This window comes from Neoarius graeffei, chromosome 10, assembly GCF_027579695.1.
Source record: "Neoarius graeffei isolate fNeoGra1 chromosome 10, fNeoGra1.pri, whole genome shotgun sequence".
In the NCBI taxonomy this organism is placed as follows: Eukaryota; Metazoa; Chordata; class Actinopteri; order Siluriformes; family Ariidae; genus Neoarius; species Neoarius graeffei.
In genome coordinates, this window is record NC_083578.1 from 31,114,558 (window position 1) to 31,133,741 (window position 19,184).

The 19,184-nt window shown below is 40.7% G+C and overlaps 1 protein-coding gene across 1 annotated transcript in view; it reads right to left on the reverse strand.

The window, feature by feature from the left end:
- Positions 1-3,929, reverse strand: part of bpifcl (BPI fold containing family C, like) — a 45,275-nt gene extending 41,346 nt beyond the window's left edge. The window contains exons 1-2 of the mRNA XM_060931703.1: positions 3,866-3,929; positions 3,585-3,712 (exon numbers count right to left, since the gene is read on the reverse strand). Of these exons, the coding sequence (XP_060787686.1) occupies positions 3,585-3,684 (100 nt within the window). The 5' untranslated portion in view covers positions 3,685-3,712; positions 3,866-3,929. The remainder of the gene's footprint in view (positions 1-3,584; positions 3,713-3,865) is intronic.
- Positions 3,930-19,184: the final 15,255 nt, after the last annotated feature.

Below are 19,184 nucleotides of genomic sequence, written 5' to 3' on the forward strand. Positions count from 1 at the left end.
CTGATAACACTTTGTGTTTTTGTCAAACATTGGAGCTTTGTATTCATTCTGAAGGTTTATTGTTATTAATATTGAATAAAAAGTAACTGGGATATATCATTGTTAATTATCATTCAAATTTTAGGTAAATTATTTTAATTTGCATCTTATACGGATTTTATAAGGGAAATACGGATTTTGGAGGTTGGTTATACAGGTTTGATTGACCAAAGGTTGACATGTATGCTGAGAGGGCAGGAGACAATTACAAAATGAACAACACATTTACCTTCTACGTTTAAAATGTATACATTGATCACAATGTCTGTACATTTAAAATTTAACATGTCGGTGACTCTCCCCCTCCCACACACAAATTGATATAAAGGCAAATAAAAGTCTGTCAACACAGTTCAGATTCTCTCACTGACAACATTATGGTTCACAGAGATGTCTATTTTGCAAAGTCCTATGCGATGATCTGGAATCTGTCAGTATTTTTTTTTTTTAATTAGCCATAAAACCTTTAAAGGAACAGCATTACATATGATGGTTAAAGGTCACTGACAGTAGAGATTCCTTCAAAAAATATGAAATAAACCCATAAAACTTCACCATATCAAAAATTTCACACGTATTTTTGTGGAATGTTTACCATACATGTCCCTGTGTAAGTTGTTACTATAGAAACAATATATGAGAATGAGAGTGTTCATATAAATCTATGATTTTCCTTGCAGCCAACACTACTGTCTAAGGCATGCTGTTATAGAAACATAAGGTATTTTCTAGCACTATCTAACATCTAATAGTTTTGTAAGGGTTTTACACTGATATCAGAAAGTTAACTGTTAGAGACCTCTGTAATTAGTTTGCATGCCTGGTCATGGAAGAATTTGGTTTGGCTTTTGATCTTGTTAAGAAGATTCCAAGCTAATTTAGGCTATTCCAAGTTAATGATACATTTAGAGAGCTAGGTTTGTTAGTTTTTTAATTATTATAATTTCTCCAATTTTATTTTTCTTTTTAGAAAAAAATAGATCTAGAACAAAGGAAAAAGGCTAATGTACATTTATCTTTATTTTTTCCAAAATTAAGAAGCCAAGCAGTGGTCAGGCAATAGGCAAATAGTATAAACTAGGAGTCAGAAACCAGAAAACTAGAGAAAGATCATGGACGATGCCAGTCACCCTCTGCACAGTGTCATCAGCAACCAGAGGAGCCTGTTCAGTGACAGAATGCTCCTTCCCAAGTGCAGGATGAACAGACTCAAAAACTCCTTTGTCCCTCATGCCATCAGACTGTACAACTCCTCTCTGGGGGGGAGGAGGGGTAACGAGGACAGAGGACAGGAAGGAGCAGTAGCCTACACCACCGTGCCACCTCCCATATCTTATTCTTTTATATTTGTATATGTAAATACTTAATTTATTTTAATTTATCTAGAAGTTTTCCTCTATTTCTTTTCTCTGTTTATCTGTAATGATGCTGCTGGAATTTTAATTTCCCTGAGGGAACCCTCCCAAAGGGATAAATAAAGTTTTATCTAATCTAATCTCTATCTATCTAAAGGATCAAAACCAGAGTGTCAGAATGAAAAAATACAAAGGCTTGGTACTGACCAGTAACAAAGACACAGTGTATACTTTGTAGTGAACTGCAGGGTTGTGTGTATATATAGCAGGGTTAATTATTGAGTCCAAGTGTGGTTAATCAGTAGAAAGGTGACTGTGAATGAGAGAGAGTTTGTGGGTGTTGTTTGTTGTAATTCACGGTGACCATGTTTGTAGGCTGCATCGTGCTCTGGGATATACAGTGGGAAGCCGATTCTACCACTGATGTGACAGTTTGGTACATTTCAAATGATACAGTGTTAAAAGACCAAAATTATGAATCTAATTAAAATGTGAGTCTGGGCTAGATGTATATTTTAATATCAATATACAAATAATAGCCTCTTAAAGTTTCTATCTTCATGCCAGTTCTCAGATCATTAAGGTCTCCTGCCCACTAAGAAAAATTTATGAGATGATTGCCCCCCCCCCCCCCCCCCCCCCCAGTATTTCTTCCTATATTGATTATTATTTGAATGTTATTATCAGTGGCATTTAAAATGTGCTCAACAAGATTTATTCATTCGTCAGTTTGATACCTACTTCCTCTCAAGTTAATATCTGAAATAAAGGCCAGTACAAATACCGTGATACACACACTATTTACCATCCATTTCACATGCAATTTAGCAACTAACCCCCCCCCCCCCCCCCCCCAAATAAAAATGCCATTAATAGCAAAATTGCATTTCAATCATTCCAAAATCTTAGTGTAAAGCTGCTTCACACTGTGTGATTACATTGGTCTTTTAAAATGATTCATTGTCTTCTTGTCATTATTTTCAAACTGATGTGAAGTAACATGTCATTTGCTAGATCCATCAGAGTGTCAGAGAATTGTCAGAGTCTATTTGTGACTTTTCTATCAGTGTGGTATGATTGCTTGGTAATCATATTAACATGCTGTAGGCTCTTTTAGATGAACGTTGATATCCATCCATCCATCCATCCTTCCATTATCTGTAGCTGCTTATCCTGTTCTACAGGGTCTCAGGCAAGCTGGAGCCTATCCCAACTGACGATGAGCGAGAGGCAGGGTACACCCTGGACAAGTCGCCAGGTTATCGCAGAGTGAACTTTAATTTATAGGAGCCAAATGCTGTACATGAAGACAATTCCATTACAGTGCAATTCAATCATAATGCATCCCATCCTCCACTATATATAATCACCAAAAATATGTGGGCACCTGACCATCAAATTCATATGTGCTTTTTGAACATCCTGTTCAAGATTTATTCCCCCTTTGCTGTTATAATAACCTCCACTCTTCTTGGAAGGCTTTCCACTAGATTTTGGAGCATGGCTCTGGGATTTGTGCTCATTTTGCCACAAAGCACTAGTGAGATCAGGCACTTATGTTAGGTAAGGAGGCCTGGGGCATAGTTGGCAATTCATCGCAAAGGTGTTCAGTGGGGTTAAGGTCAGGGCTCTGTGCAGGCCATTCAAGTTCTTTCACTCCAACCTTGGCAAACCCTGTCTTCAAGGTCTTCACACTTTGTACATACTGTAGGGGCAATATCATGCTGTGTACCGTCATACAGTGTGAGCAATAGGCAGTGGCAAGATTTCCTCTTGCGATAGAGTATGAGTCTGGCTGTAGTCTATAATTTCATACTTTACAGTATTTTTTTAAATTATGTGCCCACCCACTCAGACAGAATTTTGACCATATCTGCCGATAATTGAAAAGAGCATGAGGAATTATGAAATATAATAACTAATTAGCTAAAACATGTGAAAGAAAATATCAATGGAGGAGTCCAATCTAATGGCCGATTTTAATTTATTTTTAAAATTAAGCCTAAAGGTACAAAATTTAATATAGTTTCTACTAAACAACTTAGAATACTATGAAAATTATGAAATATAATTCTCTTAATTTGGAAGTTACTAAGAGTACAGATGCTATATAAGGTGATATTCATGGTCATTTTGTTTCTTTCTTGTTTCTCTTTTTGTCTCTGTTTGCTATTCTGTGAAATGTCGTACCTTTTTGCAGTCCCTTCTGTGACAAAACAGCTTGCAGTGCAGGATAGTCCGCATGTGTCTGTGTTACAGCCATTAGGAGGAATGTAGTAACCAACCACATCTTAGCCTTGACTCTGGATTTGCTGGACCTAGTGCATTAATAATATTGACTTAATACTTTTTTTTTCTATGAAGAAAAAAAACCCTGCCTGTTTCTCTAACACACAAAATACATAGATACATAATTATAGAAAATTATATCTGGTTGTTAATTTGCTATTAGTTGAAAAACAGTTTGCTACCTCCAAAAATGACCTAAGGTTGTTGCTTCCACAGGAGTATGTTTTGTATATGCCCAACAAGCTTGTTTCATGAGCCATTTTAATACTTACTTCCTCTTTAGATAGTGATCTGAAACCAAAGGCAGCACTACTACTTTTATTTCAGACATTTGCTTAAAAAATGCTTTTGCTGTAAGGCTCTAATACTATAATATATTCATTTTTTTATTTGAACATTGCTTTATATATATATATATATATATATATATATATATATATATATATATATATATATATATATATATAAAAATAAATAAAATATAAAATACACACACACACACACGAGTATGTGTGTGCAGCACATGGCTATTATGTGGTTTGATATTGGGGGAAAAATTGTGTAGTAAATTTGATTTATAGAGTTAATAATTCCCCCTAATAAGCATGCAAGCTTATGAACATGGTAACAAGATAGTACTCTCTGAGCTTTGAGTAGAAACCAATGAAGGAAGCAAGTCCCAGAAGAGGAACAGATGCTCTTCTGGTTGACATATTATTAAGATATGCAATGCTCATAAATAGGGCTTAAAGGGCACTAAAGCATTTGGTGGAGTGGCAGGATGCTGATGTCCCAGGGTGCCCCATGCCTGCGTTACCTTCTGGCTCTCCTTTTTTTTTTTTTAGTTAAGCTGTCATAGCTACACCTGCCAGAATCTCTACTTACACTCTGTTCATGACATATCTTTTTAAACCACTGTATGATTACAGCAATAATCTGTTCTCTCTCTCTCTGTTGAGCTGTACATGTTCTCCTGCTGCCTGATATAATGCCATTACCAGATCCTGACACTTGTTCTGCTGTTGCTCCAGACCTGACACTATGACACTCCAGACCTGCTTGATTCATCCAAGCACTTTACCTGTATGCTGTTCCTCCTGCTTCTTCATCTGTGCCCACCAGGATTTCACCTTCTTCTGTGGATGGTCCCACATGGACACCATAAAAAAGTTGCCCCCCCGCAAAAAAAAAAATAAAAATACCATTGTGCCCATTCCTTTACTTCAGTGGATAATCCCAACTGGATATTGTAGATTTCTACCTTATATAAACTATTTCTGTAATCATAAACTCTGTTCTGTTTTCATCCCTGGATTTTATTCAGAATGTGTTCATACCAATATCCCCTCAATGCACTTAATACTGTTTATAATCTAATAATTCTACCCAGATTTCTGAAAAGCTGCTTTATGACAATGAGTATTGTGAAAGGTACTATACAAATAAAATGAAAAATAAGCTGACTTACGGTGGCACGGTGGTGTAGTGGTTAGCGCTGTCGCCTCACAGCAAGAAGGTCCTGGGTTCGAGCCCCGGGGCCGGCGAGGGCCTTTCTGTGTGGAGTTTGCATGTTCTCCCCATGTCCGCGTGGGTTTCCTCCGGGTGCTCCGGTTTCCCCCACAGTCCAAAGACATTTAGGTTAACTGGTGACTCTAAAGTGAGTGTGAATGGTTGTCTGTGTCTATGTGTCAGCCCTGTGATGACCTGGCGACTTGTCCAGGGTGTACCCCGCCTTTCGCCTGTAGTCAGCTGGGATAGGCTCCAGCTTGCCTGCGACCCTGTAGAAGGATAAAGCGGCTAGAGATAATGAGATGAGAAGCTGACTTATGATTTAGATCATAAAGCTGAAGGCTCTGTGAGAAAGGCCAATAAAACAAGTAATTTTTTATAATAATGTTTTAATGTGTAAGAAATTACTGAAGTGGCCTATCTACACCCTAAAAAAGTACACAAGGAGTTATGACTAACCATATTGGAAACCCTCATGTCCTACTGTTATCTCAACCCTCCTTAAATGCCAGTGTACATGGTTTTAAGGGCAGGTGAACTTGAAAAGACTCAGTGCATGTTTAAATGTGTTAGACATATGAAGGATGTTAACAATGAGATATGGCTGGTAAGTTAAATAATGTACATAAATATTGCAGAAAGTTACTCAAAATCTAGACTTTACATCAATGGTGCTTCTTCCCTGTTTCTGCCTCATGCACTTTCTTCAGAAATGTTTCTTAGTTATCCAATTTTAACGAAATAAGGAAGTGAAAGTATTTTTCTTCCAAGCAACAAAAGTAGAAGTGAGAAACTCTTAACTTCAACTCATTTAATGGTCATAAAACTATAGGGAGCCATAATTAACTTCACAGCAAATTCCCCAGTGTTGAATTAACACTTTCAGAGTTCATTTGTGTCCAATTGGACCTATATAAAACACAGTAGGGTGTTAAATAAACACTCTGGGTGTTAATTCAACACTGAGGATTTTGCTGTGTAGAATTAATTAATGATAATTAGCACAAGGAAGTCTTGCACAAGGAAGAATGGTGTGGTCTTAATTCCCCAGTGGGTAGTGAAGTGTGCTCATAAAGGTGCTGTTGAAGAGGAAGTTAGTCACTTCAACTGCAAAGGATTTACAGATCCTTCAAACACACACTTGGGACTTCTTATCTAGTTTGGTCATAGTCATCAGTAGTGTACGTATATCAGTATGCAGTGTTTTCAGCAGGTATTAACTGCATGCAGACAGATGGTGTGGTTGAATAATTTAATCAAATAATTATTTGATTTTTGCAGAATGAGAGGTCCTAGAACAGTCTTGAGTCAAAGTTTTCACTGCTACTGGGACCCCAATCGTAAGCTCAGGGAGATTTTTTTATTTTATTTTATTATTTTTTTTGCAACTTGATTATGGTGGCCTAGCTTGTCAAGCTTGGTACCACACATGGCTCCAGAAGCCAATAAGAGTGAAGATTTCTGCAGACAAGCCATAAACCTCTGTGCTATACTGCTGTCTGTTCCTTCCATGTGGGTGCTGCTCCATTGGAGTATGGGTCGAACCCATCATGACTGGACTTTTTTGCATAAATTCTTGAAAATTTTGACAGTTGGTTCAGCTTTACCTTTGGCTTGTGGGTTTCTGGGAGAGGAAATGTGTGTTCAAACTCTCACTCAGCTGCAAAGAAATAAACAATAAACTATTCCCTAACCTGGGGCACCATATCACAAAAACTCAAATACCTTGGTGAATTTGATTGTTCTCTCAACATATAATATACATATAACCCACTCTACTACCATTTTCACACACAAAACAGACCTGTAAGAACTCATTTTCTATAGACAGGTGTATTTTTAAAAAAATTAATGAAGAACAGCCAAATAATTTCAGAGTTAAATTGCATATATAGGCTTTTGCAAGGAGATTGCAAGTTTGGTGATGTCAGTGCCAACTGTGACCAAGAAACCAAGTGAGCATAGCTGGCTATGCTTTTTGGATGTGATGGGTGGCATTTGTTTCTCCCATGGTAATTAGGTCATTAGCTAACTGTCTGTGAGCTCATGTATGTTAACACTTTCCTCCAAGTGAGTTCAGGAACATTGCACAAGCTATAGTTTGAAAAGATGTAATGGCTGGCTTTGTGTGTCTCAGAGGAAGCATATGCTGGCCCTTACCCTCCCTAGTTGGTAGCTGTTGTGTGATGCACTGTTTAATAAAAAATTAGACTTTACAGTATTTTACTGGCAACCTGGATTTTTGCCTAATCTTAAGAAGGGCAGTACAGGTTAGTGTTAAATGTATCATTATTGTGTATAAAAGTGTGCAATTGTCAGGTAAGCAGGCAACAGCTGGATGTAAAAGCAATTATAGGGTTCATTAAGGCACACAGGCAGGCAAAATCCAAAATGTGAAGCAAAAGGAAAGTTAAGGGGGGGGGGGGGGGGGGGGGGGGGGTTAAGGCGAGGTACAGACAGGATGTCAAATGCAATATCAAAAAGGCAAAGTCAAAAACACAAAGTAAAAACCAGAATCCAGAAAATTGATGGCTTGAGAATGTCAGGCAAGGATACACAGCGTTACTTCACAATGATAGTGTGAACTGTGAGTCCTTAAATATATGAGCTACGATTTTGACCAGGTGTGCATAATCAGAATACACTGTATTCAGTCATGTGACTTTTGCTTGCGAGTTTACTTCCGGTGAGTGAAGTGGTGGTCAGACAAACCAATTTAGCTGCCGTTATGTGAAGAGCTAGTGAAACCATCTGACTATTTTTGCAGTTTAGAGGCCATTGGACAGTCAAGATACCTTCAGAAGGTTGCTCTTTGCAATGGGATAGATCTTTACAGAAGAAGAATTTTTCCTACGAGTTGGCAAATCATCCAGCTGTCGAGTGCCCCGTCATCTCAAACTACCTGGTGCTGCAGACATCATTCTACATGGCCAAACAGATGAAATCCTGGAAAAACATGTGTAACAGATTGAATAATGTGTGATAATCAGGAAGAAAGATAAAGCATTTACTTTGAATGGCTTCATACTTGTGAATTTTCACATTCTCATGCTTGACCATTTTCATTCTATTTTGTAGTTTATGGTTGTAATGGTTACTGTCAGTTGCAGCAGTTGAAGTACAGTATTGTGTTTTCCTGTGTTTCATATGTTATTCTTAACACCAGCAGTACAAAGAGCAGTTGTAGTTATCAGAGGGCTCCAGCAGGGAGTGTGTAGATCTGCTGAGCTACATTACAGGACACCACACTTCCTCCCTTCAGTCATTACACAAGTGAGCTAAGGAAAGCCATGTCCGTGTATATTTAAATAATATTGGCTGGCTTTTTTTCATGGTATAGCAGACATTCAGGTAGCATGATACTGAACGAGTCTTTGACTCGTTCAATATCATACGACCTGAATGTCTGCTATACCATGAAAAATGCCAGCCAATTGTATTATTATTACTATTCATACACATTCCTTTCAGGTGTTCAACACATCTTTCAAAATTCTCTCAAAATCTTCTGTATTTAATGAAGCAAACCTGGCAGCTATGTTTGTTTACAAATTGTCACAGTCACTCGCTAGTGCTGAAGTTTTACGTCTCCAACATGTGATGTCATGTCTTGACAACCACGACATATTGTAAACTATATTCAATGCTCGTTCTCCTTTGGGTAAAGTGGCATAATACATGTAGGATAAGCGATATGCTAACAACATTGCATGCTATCAAACCAAATGAATGAAACCTGCTAGAAGGGAATAGAATGCATGTTTTTATTCCATCAAAAAAAGTGTCCTGTATCATCAGTTACTCAATATTCTCCTTTTTAGGGTTTTTACATTTGGAGGCACTGCTGGGATGATTGTAATGAAGCTGGTATCCCTAAACAGAGGAAGACACCCCATATCAATAACCCATAAAAGTAACCCAGGAGGTGGACAGTGCATCTACTGTTGGAGTGAAAGCCTAGCTAAGGAAAGTGTGCATCCTGAGGTGCAGAGTGTCTGCTAGGGAGCAGCAAAATCCACAGTAATGGACAAAACATCATCCCACAGCTCTGCTTGTCACTCACCTGCCAAGGTGGAACCAGAGGTTGAGAATATGCATTTTGAAACTAAAGGAGCCCTTTATCAACTTACCACTGGTCAGTTAACGCAAATAAGTGACTTTCTTGGAATCTCAGGAACAAAATCAAGAAAACCTAGTAAGCAAAACTCAGAATGCACTTGCTTCCCATAGGTGACCAGATTTCTGAGAAAACCAGGGACATTTTTGTTTCGGTGGTGAAAATATCATTAAAACATCTGTTTTCATCTTTGTAATGGGGGGGGGGGGGGGCATTTATGGTTTTCATGCATTGCATAAAAGTGGGATATTCCTCACTGAGTGCACTGGAGGCTTTATTCTGCAACTGCTTTAGGTTAACATTAAAAACTGAAAATCTCTGGTATGGGTACATAGTTTAGATTTATAGACTCTGTAGCTGCCATCGAAGTCAGAGTAAATAAATAAATAAATAATACATGAATAAATATTGGGTTACAAAATATAGAGTTCATGAATACATACATTTCTGCTAACAATAGTTTAATATTAAAAGCAACATTTCATTTATTTCATGCATTTTGTTTGTTTTACTATGGGGGACAAGTCTTTATTGAGGTAGGAACTAATGTTTTGCTGCCGCGGGTTGACGAGGGTGTTATTTTTGAGGGTTGCCACTTGTTGGTTGGTAACATTCTGGAGCACGCTAGCGGTCAGACACCTCGCTGATTCCTCTGCCTAAGACCAGCAATGTTTAGGAACTAAGGTTGGATATAAAGTTCACAGTGCATCGAAGAACTGAAGATTTCTAATTTTCTCTTGAGTGAAAGTGGCCAATGAGGTACATTTATTGTTTATGTTACTGTTATGTTGTTGGACTTTACAGATGTAACGTGACGAGTTTCTGTTGAGTCATGTAACAATACGGTCGCGTTGTGTCTTTCATTTCTTTATGTGAAAATAATTTGTTTTTATTTACTTTTCTTTCTATATGTCTACCAGTTCTAACGACACACTATCATACCCTTCATGTGATTAAAGCCAGTAATAAAAAGAACAACTTGGTTTTGTGATTTCGACTTGAGAGGGAATTACATTGAGAACTCAGCCAGTGCGACACGAGGGGAGAGCGTGACCAGTGAGCAAGCAGCCAGCGCGCGCCCGCCAACTGTCATCGGAGCTGTGAAGATGTTCGGGGTTTCGGAGGAGCCACTCATCAAAGGACAGTATGCTAGCTGCCGGTAACCCAAGAGAGTTGTGTGGTTATGCTAACAAGAAGCACGTTTAAGCCAAGTTAAATGTGAAGACGTGAAGTAGCCTCTACAACTGCTAAAGGACTGTTTGAGTTTCAAGGTTCAGTCGGACTGATCGCACGCAGCATAAGTTCATGGACTTGCATATTTCATTAAGGAATGCTTGCTATGTTTTGAAGTGTGGACAAGGTTTAATGTGACCCCTTTTCTTATTATTCTACATATGTGATTTGATGTTTGAATCTATATAGGTTAAGCGCCATTAAGTAATTCTGAGAATTATCTAGTTTAAAGGGGTACAATGGTATTTGCCTACTTTCAGTGATTCCAAGTTTCAAGTAAGCGCTCTCATTTTAATATTCATCTGAAATAAGTCTCTCCTGCTATACAGGGCATTTAGGCTATCACTTGACATTTAAGTTAGTGTGATCTGATTTCAATATTATTACTACATTATTAACAACATTGCATTATTGATATTATTACGTTTTTATCTTACAAGATAGCCTTTAAACTTATAGGATAACAAGGTTAATTGATTTATAAAAAGTTTATCCAAGGGTGAAATTTACTTTAATATTCAAGCAAATTAAGTTAATTAAAGCTACTTAACGCTACTTACATTTCTTAAGTTTGATTTAGACTTAGAGTTTGATTCTAATTAATATACTAAAATGGCTGATAATTTTTATTTTATTTTATTTACCTTTGTTTAACCAGGGAAACAAAATCACATTGAGATAAATATCTCTTTTACAAGTGAGCCCTGGCCAAGGCATTGCAACTAAAATGCACGACCCGGATGTTACGCATAAAGAAGAAGAGGTGTCTGTTCACAATGAACCATTAGAAGTAAGTCCTGAAAAGGAAGCCAAAGTGAATACAGAAACTAACGTTACTGAAGACAAGAGGAAAAGGAAACTTACTGAGAAGGGTCAGGAACTCCATAATGAAAAATTAAAGAAACTTCAACGTAATTTTGACAAAACATACTAGAGATGGAAAGTTCTTGCTAAGGAGGCCAGAAAAGCACTCTCCTTACCCAACTCAAGCGATGTTCTACAAGAGCACCAGAATAAAATTCACGCTGCCGATATTGAAGTAAAGGAATGCTATGAGGATGTTCGTCAACACAGCGTCCCGGACGGAGACACTCACCGTCAGGTGAACACCTGTAATGCTGTATCAAGACAGCTCATTGAACATGTTCTACTACATGTTCTACTGCATGAAGACACAGCTCAGCATTTACCTACACTACAAGCACCATGGGGTAACACTGGCTCAGTGTTTTCATGTGGAGAAGACCAAGTGTCCATGTTGAGCTGCTCATGCTCTGGACATGTTTCAAGCCGCTCAAGCTTGTCTTCCACAAGGAAACAGGAAGCAGAGGCAGAGTTAGCTGCAACTAAAGCCACCTTGAAGGTTCTAGCGGAAATGGAACAGGAAGAAAAAGAGCTTGAAAGGCTTGAGGCTGAGAACAGGAGGAAGCTAGCGCAACAAGACGCAGAAAATGCTGAAAGATAAAGGTTATTAGAAGAGAAGCGTAGACAGTTAGAATGCCTGGAAACAACTAAAAGAATGAATGCTGCAAAGGCAAGACTACAAGTCTACGAACAAGATGTAGGCTCAGATGAAGAGATATCGGATCTTCTTCATAGCCATAACCTGTCAGGGCCTCCACCTAAAGCTAATGCCCTTTCAAAGCCAAATGTGCCTTCACAGCCTGCCAGTAGGCTCACCACCACAAGCCACAGAAGCGCCCAGCCAACTTTCAAGACAAGTGGCCCACTTCTCAAGACAATAGCACAACAATGCTTGCCGAAGCGATAGCAGAGTCCATAAATGCAAGCCGTCTCCCGGTGCCAGAGTCACCTATCTTTAGCGGAGACCCAATAAGATACAAGGACTGGAAAATGTCATTCCAAACCCTGATAGGCTGGAAGAACATTCCCATAAATGAAAAGATTTACTACCTCTGCAAGTATGTCACAGGAGCTGCAAAGAAAGCAATTGAAAGCTATCTCCTGGTGGGCACAGAGAAAGCCTATGATTCAGCATGGGAAATATTGGAAGAACGATATGGCAACTCCTTTGTGGTTGCTAAAGCTTTCCGCGACAAGCTGAATTCGTGGACAAAGATAGGACCCAAAGACAGTGTTGAACTGAGAGAATTTGCAGACTTCCTGCGAGGCTGTCAAGCAGCAATGAGTCATATTAAGAGTCTTGAAGTCCTGAATGACTGCAGTGAAAATCAGAGGATGCTCAGCAAGCTTCCTGACTGGCTTACTGCCAGGTGGAACAGAAAGGTCATGGAATTCGAAGAAGACACACAAGACTTTCCGAGTTTCAACACCTTTGTTGAGTTCGTGTGTAGGGAAGCCAAGATAGCTTGCAATCCGATGACTTCACTTCATGCTCTGAAGAGTGGTGATGTTGAAAAGGCAAGGCCGTCTAAGGTCCGAAATGTCGGTGCAAAGGTGCTAGCAAGTGCATCTGAAGAGAAATGAGGTATTGAAGGACAAAAGGGCGATGCTAAGGGGTCCATGTTTTGTGAGAAGACAAATCATGGCATTCAAACATGTCGAAAGTTAATGGAGAAGCCCGTCAAAGAGCAAGTTAAGTATGTGCAAACAAAGAAATTGTGTTTTGCATGTTTAAAGCCAGGACACCACTCAAAGAGCTGTGAAAAGAGAAGTGTTTGCAGTATGTGCAAGGGGAGGCATCCCACATGTTTACATGAAGACCGCGCCAAGGCAGATGAAAAGGTCCAAGTTAATGGACAAAAGGAGAGTGAAAAACTCTCAAAAGAAAATGAAAGGTCAAAAGACCCTAAACATATTGACACAGAGTCTAAAACTAGTGAAATCGCAAACACAGCTACATCTAACCAAGTGATGCACAATGGGAATAGCACATATGCATTCACAATTGTACCAGTTTGGCTGTCAACGACAAGTAATCTAGAAGCTGAAGTTCTTGTATACGCTCTTCTGGACAGTCAGAGCGATAGCACCTTCATCCTACAAGAAAGGGCAGAGACTCTTGATATACAGATGGAGCCTGTGCAATTAAAGATTTCCACTCTTGCATCCAAGCAGACTGTAGTCCCAAGTCATAAGTTAGTTGGGTTGCAGGTCAGAGGCTTTTATTCCTCCAAGAAAATTCTTCTTCCCGTGACTTATTCGCGAGACTTTATTCCCGCTAGTCTAAGCCACGTTCCCACACCCAAAACAGCAAGAGCATGGTCTCACCTAGAGCACCTTGCTGAAGAGATTGCTCCTCTAATAGACTGCGACGTCGGTCTGCTCATAGGGTACAACTGTTCTCAAGCCCTGTTGCCAAGAGAAATTGTTTCAGGCAAGGATGACGAACCGTTCGCGGTAAGGACTGATCTTGGCTGGAGCATAGTCGGCTGCATCAACCCCTGTGTTTATATGGTGACGCCATTGGAAGCAGCCACAGAATTGTTGTGAGACAAGTCACACCAAGTCTACAGTCACCTGATGATCTAACAAGTCAAGTGCAGTATATATGCAGAACCCAAGTCAAGGAAGTCATTGTTCCTACAGATGTGCTGAAAGTGCTTGAATCAGATTTCAGCAAGAGAAATGTGGAAGACGCTCATTTCTCTCAAGATGACCTTTGCTTCATTTTGATAATGGAGGAGGGCATAAAGACACAAGCAAATGGACAGCATGAAATGCCATTGCCATTTAAAGAAAACAAGCCATGTCTGCCTAACAACTTGAAGTGTGCAGATCATCGACTGCGGTGTCTGAAAAGAAGATTTGAGAAAGACAAGCAATACCACAAGGACTACGTTGAGTTTATGAACAACATCATAACCTGCAGAGATGCCGAAAAGGTCCCGGAAAGCGAAGTCCAATGGGGCTCTTGCTGGTACATTCCGCACCACGGAGTCTACCACCATCAGAAACCAGGGAAGATCCGCGTGGTGTTTGATTGTTCAGCCAAGTTTCATTCATTCATTCATTCATTTCATTTATTATACAGGAATTTTTAAAAGTAACAGACAGTTACAGTTTAAAGGGCCTAGCTCAGCTTCAGCTGGTTTTCAGCAGGTTCCTGTTCTGCAGCACATAAAACAACAGGAGTACAAGACACCAACACCAGACTGACAAGTATAGACACCACAATACAGTACAATAACAGCACAAAAACGTGGGACAAGGATAAAAGTAAACAAAAGAAAACAATATTACACAGACATAAATCAGTTAAGGTTTTGAATAATGTCAGTGTGTGTAAGTATGTATGATGTGTTAGTGGTTGCAAGTATAACTATTCAGCAAAAGAAATATATAAGCCTTTTTAAAATGAGTAATAGATGGTGTTATTCTGATGTGATGTGGAATATCATTCCATGTTTTAGTGTAAGTGTGAAAGAATGATCGCTGGCCATAGGTGTTTCTAAAGGCTGGCACTGTAAGAAGTGCCCTAGTTACTGATCTTGTTGTCCGCCCCTGTTGCATGTTAATTGTTGGAAGGAACACAGCAAGACTAGCTATGGGACAGTTTGATTGTAGCTGAAAGTAAAATGTCATAGCATGGGTGTTAATGTAGTTCTGAAAAGTAAGAGCATTTGAGTGGGTGAGTGCAGTACAGTTTGAAGGAGTATCACTTAATGACCATCTACTCACTGGACCAGAGTTGACAAATACATTAGTAGGCATCCTCTGTCGATTCAGGAAGGGTCCAGTAGCCGTGATGTGCGATATTGAGCACATGTTTCACCAGTTTCGGGTCAGAGCAGAAGATCAGGACTACCTCAGGTTCCTGTGGTGGGACGACGGGGACATCGAGTCAGAGCCATCAGCGTACCGAATGAAAGTGCACTTATTCGGTGCAGCCTCATCACCCGGCTGTGCGAACTATGGCCTCAAACATGTCGCTGCACAAGGACGAGGTCGATTCAGTGAAGCAACAATCCACTTCATCGAAAGAAATTTTTACGTTGATGATGGCTTGATAAGTGTCTCGACGCCTGAAGAAGCTATACAGTTGGTAAGTGAAGCCAGACAGCTCTGCAGCTCTGGAAGGCTGTGCATCCACAAGTTAGTTTCCAATTGCCAGGACATGCTCGCATCCATTCCGAAAGAAGAGTGCACAGATGTGTCAAGAGGTCAAGACCTGGCTCTGGGCGAGCCGCAAATGGAGAGAGCCCTAGGCGTTAAGTGGTGCGTCACATCAGCTTCAGAGTGGTGGTGGACGAACGCCCACTTTCAAGAAGAGGAGTGTTGTCGACGGTAGCATCCATCTTTAACCCCTTAGGTTTTGTTGCTCCCTTTATTCTGATCGGGAAGCAAATACTTCAACAAATGTGCCGCGATAAGGTCGGATGGGATGATCCGCTGCCAGACGATCTGAGACCACGGTGGGAGTCCTGGCTCCTTGACTTGAAGAACCTGGCAGCCATCAAGATTCGGCGGTTATCTCCCATCAGAGTTTAAGCAAGTCCAAAAGTACAAACTCCATTACTTCTCAGATGCGAGCGGCTTGGGGTATGGAGAATGTACTTACCTGAGGGTAATTAGCGAAACAGGACAAATCCACTGCTCCTTAGTGATGGGCAAGGCCCGAGTGGCCCCCACTAAGGTCACAACTGTGCCAAGACTCGAGCTATCAGCAGCAGTCGTAGCCATACGCATGAGTGACATACTCAGAAAGGAGCTGGAAATAGATGCTGAAGAAGTCTTTTGGACAGACTCAAAGGTCGTCCTAGGATACGTAAACAATGATGCAAGAAGGTTCCACGTGTTCGTGGCAAATCGCATCCAGCGGATTAAAGACAGCACCAGACCAGGTCAGTGGAGATACGTGAGCTCGGAAGACAACCCCGCCGATCATGCGTCGAGAGGCCTACGAGCAAAGGAGCTCATTGCCTCCAACTGGTTCTCTGGTCTTGATTTTCTCTGGCGTGAAGAACTTCCCTGTGGAAATTTTGAGGTGGAAGATGTAGCAACAGATGACCCTGAAATACGTAACATCTTCGTACACAAGGCTTCAGCTACAGAAGTTCCACTGCTGGATCGCTTCTTTAAGTTCTCCTGCTGGACAAGATTAGTCAAGGCCATTGCTCGACTCATGCGACTTGCTAAGGAGCTGAAATGTTCAATACCAAGAACTAATGAAGCCACAAGTCTAAGAGAGAGAAGCGATGCCGAAGCGACCATCATTAGTCTTGTTCAGAGAGAAGCTTTCGCGGAAGAAATCAAAACCCTCCAACGTGGGAAGGAGCTCACTAGACATGCCAAGACTAGTAAGCTACATAGACTGAACCCTTTCCTTGACGAACAGGGAATCCTCAGGGTGGGAGGTTGGCTGAGACATGCTGATTTGCACCATCATATCAAGCATCCAGCTGTTTTACCTGCCAAAGGTCACGTACCAAGGCTGCTTATACAGCATTATCATCAACAAGTGCAACATCAAGGTTGTGGCATAACAGTCAACAAGCTACAAGCCAATGGATTTTGGATACTCTGATGCAGTCATGCTGTTTCATCCTACATTTACAACTGTGTCAAGTGCAGAAAGTTTAGAAGGTCTACTGAGCATCAGCAAATGGCAGACTTGCTGCACGACCGCATGGAAGAAACCCCTCCATTTACGTATTGCAGAATTGACTGCTTCGGACCATTCCATGTTAAGGACGGAAGGAAGGAGTTGAAGCGCTACGGCCTACTGTTTACGTGCTTATGCTCTCATGCAGTTCACATAGAACTTCTTGAAGAGATGACCACAGACATTTTCATCATTGCTCTACATGCCTTCATAGCCATACGTGGCAATGTTCGACAACTCCGCTGCGATCAAGGCACCAATTTCGTTGGTGCCAGGCACGAGTTCGTAGAGGCCTTGAAAGAGATGGATCAAGAACGCCTAAAGGTACTGGGCTGTGAGTTTGTCATGAATCCACCGTCGGCAAGCCACATGGGCGGAGCCTGGGAAAGGCAGATTCGGACAAGAAGAAGTGTGCTAATGTCTATTCTGGATCAGTCCTCCAATAGACTCAATAGTTCATCATTGAGGACATACTTCTATGAAGTAATGGCAATCATAAACAGTCGACCATTGACAGCTCACTTACTGAATGATCCTATGGGACCGCAGCCTCTTTCACCTAATCACATACTAACGATGAAATCCTCCATCATTCTTCCACCACCTGGAAAGTTTGAAAGGGAAGACCTCTACCTTCGTAAGAGGTGGCGCAAGGTCCAATACTTAGCCAACGAGTTTTGGTCCAGATGGCGCAAAGAATATTTGCTCAACTTGCAACAGCGTCAGAAATGGCAATGAAAATGCAGAAATGCTAAAGGCCCGGTCCCACTGCACTTACGGATGCAAAGAGGATGTAAAACGTAAAAAAATCTTTGCCATCCATTGGAAAACGCTATGCATCCGTTGTGTACTCATTGCATACGTGCTTCATATGCTCTATCCATCGAGCATCCATCCACTGTGATTTCATCCGCGCAAAAAGTTTTGAGCTGCACAAAACTTTTAGAACGGATGAACTTTCCGCTGTGTACGATGTAAATCCGCGACATATACGAGCAACAAACGTTCTATGTCCATTATCATCCGTTAAACATCTGCTGTATCCTCTCTGCATCCTCTGGGCATCCTCGCAACTCACATCCGCTGCAGCTGAAAACGGAAAGAGGGAGGAAAGATAAGGTACATGAAATGTCTATTCATTGTTAGTAGCACGGAAATAGAAAGGATGTAAGCATATGCATCTCATATATAAAGTACTCTTTTAAGTTCGTTTCTTAAGACACGTATTTTTAAGTATGTTACCTCGCTTGTTGACAGTTTCGGCGAACACTTCCGCCTTCTTCAAAACAGTCACCAGATGTCGAGTGGTGACGTGCCTTATCAGCTGATGTTACTCTATGGAGGCGTGAACGTCCCGCCCAATTTGACAGGTAGTCCACGCCTCCTGCTGTCAGGTCGCTGCCCCAGGACGGCGCTCCAGGTGTGTGACAGCGCGTACGCTCCCTCATCCCGGTTCATGGTCCTCTGCGCCCGCTTACGTATCTCCACTGCCTCCAAAATCCAACGCTGATATCTATTCTCTTCAGCGCGAATGACTCTGGCCTCTTCCCAATTCATTATATGATTATGTCGTTTGCAGTGGTCTGAAATGGCTGATTTTAAGTTTTCTTGGCTTGCTTTTTCTTTTTCGGATCTTGTGAGTCTTTTTGTTGTTTCTTTTTCACATTCTATTTGGTGTTCTTTCCTGCGAGTGTGGAAGCATCTGCCCGTTTCACCAATATAGACTTTATTGCATGAACGGCAAGGGATTTCATAGATGACGTTGCATTTATTGTCCAGTTGTATTTTGTCTTTGGGGTGAACTAGCAGCTGTCGGAGGTTCTTGTATGGTTTGACCGGGGTGTGGATGTGGTATTTCCTCATGGATCGTTGGATGCGTTCTGTAACTCCTTTTATGTATGGTAATGTGACAAAGCCCCGGTTTGTTTTTTCTGTGTTTTTTCTTGTTTGTTTGTTTCTTTCCTTTTTTTGTGTCTGTGATTTTCCTTTTCGAATTGCCCACGGTGGATATTGGCAGTTTTTTAATGCCTGTTGGATGTGTTGTTCCTCCTCCTGTCTGTCTTTCTCCTCCGTGATGTTCTGTGTTCGGTCGTATAGTGTTCTGATTACTGACATT